The sequence below is a fragment of the Anarhichas minor genome, unplaced genomic scaffold (genome assembly GCF_050575085.1).
Source record: "Anarhichas minor isolate MPS153535 unplaced genomic scaffold, ASM5057508v1 ptg000011l, whole genome shotgun sequence".
NCBI lineage: Eukaryota > Metazoa > Chordata > Actinopteri > Perciformes > Anarhichadidae > Anarhichas > Anarhichas minor.
In genome coordinates this window covers 1,823,041-1,833,998 of record NW_027466457.1, presented here as the reverse complement: position 1 = coordinate 1,833,998, position 10,958 = coordinate 1,823,041, and the positions used below count along the sequence as shown (strand labels likewise).

The 10,958-nt window shown below is 43.6% G+C and overlaps 1 protein-coding gene across 1 annotated transcript; it reads right to left on the bottom strand.

Annotated features, from left to right (window-relative positions):
• Positions 1 to 1,278: 1,278 nt before the first annotated feature.
• Positions 1,279 to 10,883, bottom strand: lrrc56 (leucine rich repeat containing 56). The gene is made up of 12 exons (XM_076089835.1): positions 10,710 to 10,883; positions 10,161 to 10,248; positions 9,523 to 9,583; positions 8,203 to 8,299; positions 7,468 to 7,665; positions 5,161 to 5,338; positions 4,822 to 5,052; positions 4,532 to 4,599; positions 3,770 to 3,912; positions 2,699 to 2,907; positions 2,185 to 2,536; positions 1,279 to 1,856 (listed from the first exon to the last, which is right to left on the bottom strand). The coding sequence occupies exons 1-12, from the start codon at positions 10,872 to 10,874 to the stop codon at positions 1,679 to 1,681; spliced, it is 1,968 nt and encodes a 655-aa protein (XP_075945950.1). The 5' UTR covers positions 10,875 to 10,883; the 3' UTR covers positions 1,279 to 1,678.
• Positions 10,884 to 10,958: the final 75 nt, after the last annotated feature.

Genomic DNA, 10,958 nt, shown 5'->3' with positions numbered 1-10,958 from the left:
CAGCTGTGAGAATGATCCCTTTCAGAGAAATTACAAGACTATTCAGAAAGTAGGTGGACACTATCCCACCATAAAAGGCCTCTCCTTTCATTCCACTCTCCTCCATCTGTCCTGAGACATAATAGCACCAGTGAGATGAGAGTGCCTGACAACACCAGGGAGCGAGGGGGCCGAGTAATGCCACAAATGAAGCAGCCCTGTCGGAGGATTATTGAAGATGGTACGGCAACGTGATGGAAAGAACATAAGAAATGTGCTAACATGTTACACAAGAGCCGTCGCATGGTTGAGTGGCTATTGACACACACATCATGCATTCCTATGCCTGACATGTGTAAATCTTCCAATCCATCAGTGTGGGTGAAGAGTATTAGCAGGGCTCTCAAGGTTGAATTGCTGCCTGTGCCTTGTTACTTTGACTCATTTATTTACATCCTGTCTCTGTGCACAGAACTGAAGCACAGCTGACAGAAATATGGCAATGCGTGTGTCTAGGTGTGTGCGTGAGCTCACGTCAGGTATTCATAAAAAAAGGCAGAGCAAGTGTGGAAACGTCCATGTTAAGATCAGTGCGACACCTTCAAAACATGCGACATGCAACAATATATGTCCTTTGAGAACTTATAAGGTATTAGATGTGGCTGCCTCTCTGGTCCTCATCATAAGTGTGCCTTCAGGACAAAATCAGTCTGTGAGTGTCCTTCATGGTGCAATGGATGGGTAATTTACCGTAGCTCGAGGGAAACAACAGGATATGTCACAGTTAGAACATATAAGCTTTAAACACACTTGATTTGTTCAACTCCAGTACTCATGCTGTGTCAATAGATCATGAAACATGTTCTATTGTATTAGCAGTGAGCAGGGCCAAGGTTTGCATGCTTACTGATTGCATGTACATCATAAATCACACAACCAGTGCTGCCTTGGATGTGGACAGACAGGCAACAAAGGGAATGACTCTTATGTTGCAAGGTGGTGGATTTCTAGGATTGTTTGACCAAGGTGGTTGAAACAATGGAATGGGTTTTTGATTTAACGTTTATAGATAGCGCCTTCAAGTGGCGAGATGTGCCTATTACACCATGAATGTCAAAACAATCACAGTCACTGCAGGAAACCGCATCTCAAAGCCTTTGCCTTTCATCAACTTTACAGCTCAGTTTCAATTAAAAAGAGAATATAAAAAGCTGTTATAATTGGGCAAAACACAATGTAGCATTTAAGTTATATTAATTGAATGTTTCAACCTGAGAAATGCAAATGTGAGGTATTACATCTCTCTTTATTTTTCATCCATAGAGCAGCCACCAGAAAACCAGCAACTCAGTAGCTTAAGAGGGACAATCTCAGCATATAGCAAGTCCTCTGATTACACTGTTACTCATATTAATGACTCCATCACTCATGTTACAGCACTGTGAAGTCACTGGATTTTGGTGTGTTGGTCAGTCCCAACATTTCTGAGAATGCTTTCTATACCTTACAGATCTTTATTAAAAAAAGACAGACAAAGAGAGCATCATATGTCCAAATACCGGTGTTTCCAACCCATCTCAAAGTATAGGTGTGAGTGACATTTAATGGCCTTCATGATATCAGTCTGTTCTGAAGGGAATGTCACACTGATCATACAGAGAACGCTAGCCAGACAGTCAAGCATCTGCCCACTCTGGTGTCAGTCTGGGTGTGAGCTCCCTCTGCAGGGCTGGTTTGTGTGGTGCTGGTGATGTTTCTGTAGAGCTGCTCTGGCTGTGTGAGGACGAGTAATCGCTGGTCTGTCCAGGAGTTTGGACATCGGAGGGATTTGAAGCTGCTTGCTGCCAGATCGTTTACTGGATAAGTCAATCTCTGCACTGAAAGACAAAGAACCTTTCTTTAGTAACACCCGACATGAACAATTAAGTTTAAATTTAAACTATTACCAGTACGAATTGACAACTCAATCAATTAAAAACTTAATGACACATTGAGCATTTGGGGGAAAAAAACATGAGGATGTTTTTCAAACCTTCACTCATGAATTGTATTTAAATCACCAGTTTAATTCCAAGTTTAATTAATTAGAATCAATTCAAACAAGATACAGATGCTTTAAACAGCAAACAGTTAAATGTATTGTTTTTATACTTGTTAAATACATACGCATTGGTATATAAAAAATAACCTTTAATAATGCCATACCATGAACCCATGAGCCCTTTACCAAGGGCACTTGTTGGAGGTGGGCGGGGTACGTATACAAGCTTGGGCAAAAGAGGCTTGTTGGTCGTAGTCAACTGCTGGACCCTCTGGAGTTTCAGGTCTGTGTCTCCAGCAGTTGTACCTGTCCTAGGCGAGCGCCCTACTCTGCTGAAATCAGATAAATGTTCTGAGTTGGTCTGGCTGAGTCGAAGCCTACGTGCACGGAGCCCTGGTGGCTTGTGATTTCCAGTTGTTAGCATGGCACTGGGGGGGGGAGAAGGGGACAGTGTGGTGTCTGAGGACAGGGAGAGTCCAGCCACCCCAGGGGCCAAGGCTTCTCTGTGACGCAGGGCTGAAAACAAAACAAAATGATTTTAAAAGCTTTATATATAAATAAAGGTGTTATTTTTTCAATTTACTATAGATATTATTATGGATAGATGGTCATTATAGTGTTTAGTTTCTCACTCTCTACGTAGGCAACAGCAAGTATGTTTATCCAGTGAGTATTTACCTGGGGAAAGAAACTGGAAAGAGGAATCTGGTGAGGCAGCATCTCGGCTGTCACCATGCATCTCCGCTCCATGTTCTTCATCACTACTGTGCTTCTTTACGCCACTAAAGCCGTCTTCTTCTTCGTCATCATCTCCCCACTCTTCTTCATCACTGTGACAAATTGCCAGGACCTGTGGCAATCTTTCTGTCTCTATGGCCTGGAGACGCCTGAAAAACAATGTCGAAAGATGTTGGGTTTCATCACCCTATGGTCTGCAGAGGAAGCCAGGCTGGCTAGAAGAATGCGAATAAAATTCTTGACTCTCTGAGTCCCAGGGGCGTCGTTAGGCCTATTTTAGGGGGGCTGAAGCCCCCTAAAATGTTCTTCAGCCCCCCCAAATAATTTGGCATTATTGGATAAAAAAAATAAAAAAATAAAAACTTTTTTTTTTTGGTGATGTCATTAAATTAAACTATTGTTTATCACATGGACAAGTTATTTATAACTCTAACATGCTACATATGTGCGTGCGTTCTGGTTTGTATGTTTTCTCCCCCTTCAAATTACAATCCAACAGCCTATCATCATACTTAACGATATAAAGTTGACACTGTCAGGTCCATTCTCCATCCATTGTGTGCAGTCCCTTTAAGAATTAGGATTTGGGAGTGACGCGGATATGAAAGCTAGTTTATCCGTCTTTCCTTTCCAAGCAGGAAAATTATTTCTCTCTTTATTTGAGAAAAGTTCATATTTGTGTTGTCAAATTTCACTATGACCCTGAAATTCTGTCTCTTGTGTTATCATATACTGAATGCAAGCAAAACTACAGAGCAAAATCACACTCTTTCTGATTGAACCAATCTATGAACTGTCTGAAACAATGGATATCCAAAAAAAATTGCAAACATGCCACTCCCCTTGGGGCTAAGCCCCCCCTTTCTTTGAATCCTAGAAACGCCCCTGCTGAGTCCTAATGGGTTGGAAATGGAATTATATATAAATTGCTATCCATGAAACCAGTCTTTACATCATTTAGCGTATTTCCAGCTTAAGAAAAAAGGAGTGAGGTGTGTAAAAAGTTAGTACCTGCTGTGCTGCTCCCTCCAAGCTCTAAGCTCCGCGACAACATCAACGCATTCTCTAACATCAGTCTCCTCAATGTCGTACGTGTGTTCTGGTATATGGATGGGAAGGTCACGGGGGGTGAAAGTAGATCTGGTAGGTGCTGTCTATGAGAGGGAGAAAGAGAATGAGGGGTGGCCGAGGAAACTAGGACACAAAACAGAACAGAGGCCTAAGAGCTGAGTACATTAATTATGGATAGATGCTAGAGTAGTGGTCAGACAGACAGCGAGAGCAAACGCGAGCAGACGGAACAGGAGGGGACGGTAAGAGGAAGGCAGAGTGACAGCAGAGGTGTGTTTATGCCGGTATGACAGATAACATGGCGTTGGCAGCGAGAACCCCATCTGTCAAGACAGTCTGACACTGTTACACCCTTAACACATCTCCATCCCCCGTGTCCTCCCACCACCGCGCCTGTCCTCTCAGGTTTCTGTCCACCTGCAGATAATTAGCTCCCTCTGTTTATACTGACATGACATTAAAGAGATGAGCTGGTGGTGTCAGTCAGCCATAATGGCCCCTGCCAAAGCCCATAAAGCTTGGTGTGCCTCTCAGTTGACACTAAATCCTCCGCTGTATGGGACACAGCGTGCAAGAAATCATAGACTGGTTTCGATTAATTTGATATCTCATTAACACTTGTCTGTGTTTGCATGAACAAGATGTTTTTTCCACATAATTTAAGGAATTTTGTTGTTCCTTATTCCAACACACACCACCTACCCTCAACTTTTCTCGCCTTGCTCGAACAGCCTGGACTGGGTTTCCACAGAAGAGAATCTTGCCAGCTCCTTCAAAAAGCAACGGATAGGAGAAGGATTTCAGTGAGTACAACACAAAAGAACGTCCTCTTGGCGGCACTGTTGAGTAAAGATTACAAAGTTGATCCGCCCAAGTTGATGCTCATGAGAAAAAAAAAAAGAACTGGCGCTTAAACAAAATAAAATGTAGAGATGAAATGTTGAGATTGTTGAGAAACATCAGTTTGAAAAGCAGCCACCGGTGCGCCTAACCATGCGTAAGGATGCTGGCTTCTGCTTCTACTGTTGCCAGATCAGAGTCTGCAGAACCAGGTCGAGATCCAGGAGGGGAGGGAAATCCAGGCCTGGTCGCTGACATGGGTCTGGAGCCAGTATGGGGTCTGGAGCCTGCTGACGAGAGGGGCCGGACGCAGGAGCGGCTGGAAGCAGGGCGCCTGGCTGAGCCGGGTCGGCTGTAAGGACATGCACTGTCTGCTGTACCCGCTACAAAAACAACAAAGTGAGAGGCCCCTTAAATACACAGCTGTAATTAACCGCATCGAATCACTCAAAACAACATGGACACACACACACACACACACACACACACACCATCTTCAGTAGCTGCCTGAGAGGAGTTGCAGTCTCTGATGGAGTTTCTGAGAATGGCCAAGTCCTCTCCCACGGTGCTGCTGGAGCTCAGCCCGTCCTCCTCCACCTTTAAATCGTCTAGGTAACGCAGCTGAGGGACCAACTCCCTCACTGCAGCCCGATAACTATAGTCTGCCGTCTGGGTGGAAGGGAGGAAGCATCGGAAAGAGAGAGGCAGAGTGAATGTGGAGGACAGGCAGGTGTTTGAAGGAGTATTATTAGAAACGGTGACTTAAAAGTATGCACAGCAGTGTACACTATGTAACTTAGTACTCATAATCATAATCAATCATCATGCATAACCTGTGACGTATCAAACCAAATATATGCATGAGAGTATGACATTTGAGTGTGCAAAGGTGTGTGTGTAGTGTTTACATGACTTCCACCAGCTCGCTAAATGAGCTTGATCCAGTGTTTTATGCAGATTAAATATTTATTTTAATGGCATGTAGCATTATTTGTACTAAAAGCCACGAGTTCATTATGTAACAGTGTTTTTTAGGATTGCATTCAGTATGAAAAACATTACTTATGCACATGTTCCGGCTGTGGTCATTGATTGGTTTCCGTTTATGTGCTAGTGACAATTATATAAAAGACTAATTTAATGAACAGACTACTCAGATGAGTGCTTGATACAGACTGATCCACCTAATGACGTTTGGTGCTCCAGTTGATTCCAGAGAAAAATGCAACTGTTACACATTATAGCTCCAGTATACTGTCCTTAAGCTATGCTAAGTAATGCATAACTACCTATTAGGGGCCATATGATGCATATGATGATGATGATGATAAAGAGCCAGGATATGTTGGCAAATCATTTTGATGCACATTAAAAAAAGAAAGTGAGTATTGATTTATGCAGTCAACCAAATCAGTGATACACTAACAGTTCAAACATAGGACAGTTCTAAACGTGTCAATAGTTACTAGCATCACAGCAATAAAATGCATATTAGCTAACCTTTGTTATTTACATCCATTTTGACCGTTATGGCAATTTGTGGAACTTTACTTTGAGAGAGAGAGAGTCCAGCAAATCCCTGAGGTACTGAGTGATCAAATTAGAGCTGGGCACCCCTGCAGAGAATGAAAACGAGAGTGAAGGGCTGGCAGGGTGGAAACGAAAGAGAAAAGAGGAGGAGAATGAGGGCTGGGTGAGAGGAAGTGAGCGGATGTGTGTGTTTGTGTGTTTGATGGAAAGAGAGGGAGCAAGAGGAGTGATAGTTTGGCAAGAGAGCAAACCCAAGAACCCCTCAGTCGCTACAAAGCACAGGCCTAATGCATATTCAGCTCAGCTTCTACCCTCATTGCCCCAGTTTCCTAATTAATGCTCTGCTAGTGGGTGTAAATAAACACATTCACAGTGGCCCAAAAAACTCACAGCACACTGTGTCTCGAATCAGCAGAAGGTGGAAACGCAGCTTCCACTTTGTATATCCAGCTACATTCAGTATCACTGAAGAGGTCCATGGTGAGCTGCTTCACCCACCAAATACAAATGCACTGGCCAGTTTTCAAAGAGATCAAATAGCTCTGCAATCTAGTAATAAAACATTCTGTCTGTGTCATGATGACTTATGTTTTTACTATTTGGATGCCTCCTGCTCTCTCAGGGTCCTATCTGGTGCATTGAAGACCCAGATGCAGAGCGGTGAGATCACACGGATACTTTCATGATCTCAGCGTATGCCAATTACATTTCAGTCATTATCTGACAAAGCCGTGAAGGCTGACAGCCTACTAGCCCGGGAGAGACAACTAACCGAATGATGCCTCCATCATTACCACAAGTTGCTTTCGCAAGCTTGCTTTTACGACACCAACTGAATACAACACTCTTTTTTGAGGAACTCTGCCCGGCTCCTTGCTCAAGCTTTTCATTCAGCTTCAACCGTCCTCTATTTTTTTATTTTTTTCGTATATCTTTTGTCAGACTGCTGTGACTCTGACCCTTGCGCCACTTGGTGTTGGTTACTTCAGGTGGCAATGATCCAGCTCTTTTAGTGTATTCTGTTGTTAGATGTTAATCTGGATAAGGACATCAGCAACATGTCTATAGACACAATATCTGTGTCTGCTGAATCACAAAGTGCAAACAAGGAGCAGGAAAAGGACATGAAGATGGGTCTGGTGAAAGAAATTTGGGGTTCAACGGGTCTCTGTTCCCTTATTCAAGTGCCAACTCGTTTTACAGGTGGCGACAACTGTAATAGTATTGTGTTTTGTGGTAGAAACGACATCAGCAGAGCATTACCCTACCTGGATGGCAGTGGGGTTTGGGTGCGCACACACAGGGTTTCCTTCCAAGCTGAGCGTGTGGAGTTTGCCACACAACCCCAGATACTGAATCTGGACGAGGTCATCCACGTCATTTGCTTCCAGATCTAACAGCTGCAGGTTCTCCAGCATGCCCACCTGACTCAGGTCTGACACATTGTTATAGGCCACGTACAACTCCTGCAACGGAGAGAGGTTGCACATACAGCCTGGTAGCGATTGGTAGAGCGGTAGGAAATGTGTGATTAGACAAATTGAAAAACTAGCAGACGGAATGTTAATTAAGTCAATGATACAGAAATACTGTGGATGGGGGGACACATAGGGAGTCAGAAAGACAGATGAGGTATCTTCCTTTCTCACAGAGACTCACAAGAACTCTGATCGCTAATCAACCTCATCGTCATTACTTAGGAATTTGCAATATTTGCTGTATATATATATATATATATATGGAAATTACCTGCAGTCTTCTTTGTTTAACTTGTGGGGAAATGTGTCACTAGTGCAACATGACAAATGGAAATTATGTTCAAGTTAAGACACAAATCTAAAAACAAATTTGAGAAATTTGTCCAAGAATGTCTTAATTTTGTTTCTTTTAATCTTTATACACATGCTAAACTTAGGAACGAGGAAGTGAGGAAAGTGTGGCACTTGTGATGCACTTGTGATTTTTACCCCAACACAGAGCCATTTGTAACCTGCAAACTCTACCTTGAGGGAAGTGAAAGTACAAATGCCATCTAGGTCTTGCAGGGAGCAGCGAGACATCCACAGCACCTGCAGCTGGGAGACGGTGGTTCCCAGGTCTCTGAGGAGACAAAACAAAAAGCACAAACTTGATTTTGAGGCAGGAAAGGGAGTTACACGACCCAGTGAATCATGGGAAAGGCTATCCAGTCTCTTGGCTACTGAAGCTATATTCTCTTTTCTCTTCCCCAATACGCAGGTCTCTCCACTGCCACTCACTTGTCTCTACAACACACCCCTGTTCTGACCCTTCCAGCAGAGTCTCAGCCAGTGCATCAAAATCCCGTAACATCCTCTCCACTACAGCTCCCACAGCCCAGAGCAGGAAATGCTCTGATCAGAGGCAGTGCACGTCCGGCTGGCTCTGCTCCGCTACTCTCAGGGTGGAGCAGACAGCTCCCTATCTTTCTGTTTGTACTCTCTTGTCCCTCAGCAAGTCTCTCGGGTAAAAATTCTCCACCTGTCCTGTTGTGAGGACAATTTACAATGTGTGTGTCTCATCCTGGAGGTTTATTGCTTTTTTTCTCTATGCTATTCTGATGACACAGCTGTGGCTACAATGAAAGTGGTGGGACACTTCAGGAGAAACTGTGTATATTTCATGACAAATCTGAAAGCTGATATGCCACAAACCCCTCTGTGTCCTATTGTGAGACGAGTGGGTGAACCTGTTCTCCATGTGTATCTAGCTCTAAGACTGTACTGAACACCACATCTGTGGTGTACAAGCAGTAACATGCATCGTCCATACAGAAAAACTGTATTTGCAGTCCCCATTGGAAAACCTTGACAGAAGCAGAGCAGAGCCCTGCATCTGCACTGAAACCATGCTACACTTTTTTTGTGACTTCTAAACTGCTATTCTGTCCCAAAGCACTGTCTTTTTATGGCCTCCAAGACCTCTCGCTAAAGAGTGTCTTCCAGCCCACATGTGAACAGTGTAAAGCACGACAGTAATCCCCATGCGTTCATCACTGCTCTCGGTTACATTTCCCTTTTTGGAAAGACCTGGATCTGCTTGCTTTATTTCTAAGCATAAGCTAAACATGAAGTGGTTGATACAGTGACAAGACAGTGGAACATATTCAGTTTTGTTCGACGCCGCATTTTATTGTTGGTTTTGGGATTAGCAGCTTCTTGAAAATCTGTAGTATTCCATGAGGTAATGTCAACGTAATATGAGTGTGATTGTGTGTGTTCCCCCAGGAACAGGTTGCTTTTCAAGAACACAAAGCAGGAAGAAAACAAGAAGATGTGTTTTGTGTTACGTAACGTAAGGCTTACCTCACTGACTTCACGGCGCTGTTGTTCATTTTGAGCTTCTGCAGCTTGGGCAAGTAGGCACCTGCAAGATGATCAGAAAAAAAAAAGCCATCGCTCTCACTGTCATGTAAGAGTGGGGTGATTATTCATTGGGTTTCAAACTAGCCTCCTGGTTTACCTTCAAATTCACCTCATCAGGCGTTCCACCGCAATTAGCAAAAAAGTAGGAGCACCTAAGCATGACTCACACATGCACAGACCCTGCTCTGTCATGCCTGCACTCGTTGTGCAATCTAGAATTTTCTGAGGACGAAGGTGAGCCTAATGAAGTGTTCCTTCACCATTATCAGCTCAGTCATCCCCCACTGAGGTTGACACACCTGAGAGGAAATCTAGTACGGATACGTTGCGTGCGTCACAGCAATGTCTTTATTTGTCTCTTGCGTAGTTCTGGTTGGTGATTGTATGTGTCGTCATTATAAGCATCTAACTATGAATCATTGTCGTACACCAAAAGAACACTAGATATAAATAATAAAACCATTACAAACAACAAGCAGTGAGCCCTAATGAGTACACATACACCTTTGTACCTGTGCAATATGGTTTGAAATAGTTGATTAACATTTGTAAATGCCTTGAGATACTGTATATCTTACCAAAGTTACCCAGCGTGTTTTCTTGTGTGTCTACATAGATCTCCAGCGAGGTCATATTAGAGAGATCCCGAGTTCCACACAGCGATTCCTGTGAGAGACAGAAATGAACAGCATATACTGTACTGGATTTTGTCTTTTAGTTTCATCATCATCATCATTCACATACCTTAGACATACACCTATGACTTTGATGTAACAAATGACGTGAAGTCTGTGATGTAAAATAATTCTGTCTGCCCACCTCACTTTGAAACAGCAATCTGCACAGCATGTGCTGCCTTTTCTCTATACTGTTCATAGAGCACTTCATTGGCCACGAGAGAGGGCAATAACAGAATTATGTCATCGGAATACACACACAACAAAGGGAGGATGCATACAGTAGATGTTATCTCCACGTTGACATGTGCAATGTAAGCCCTCAACCCCAGTCTCCACGCAGACCCTCCCCTACTGCTACTGACCAACCTCGTGTAAGACAATAGAGAACTTGGTGTATCAGTGGGGATGAACGCTGACTGTCCTTTAAGAGGACATGGGCGAATTTACCAGCTTCTCTTGAGAGAGGTAAAGGTCCACTGCTGTTTCATAGTCGTCACAAGGTTTCGGGGCAGGGGTTGGGTTGATGTGGCCTGATCCACTCAGCTCAGTCACTAGGACCCGTGCTGTGCCGGGCCGGACCTCCCGGGGCGCAGGGGCATGACAGCAACTCATCTCTCACGGCTACCTGAAATGAAAAATATGGAAGTGACTTACCAACACGCTCGAATAACTATATAATAAAGAGTTAATAATAAT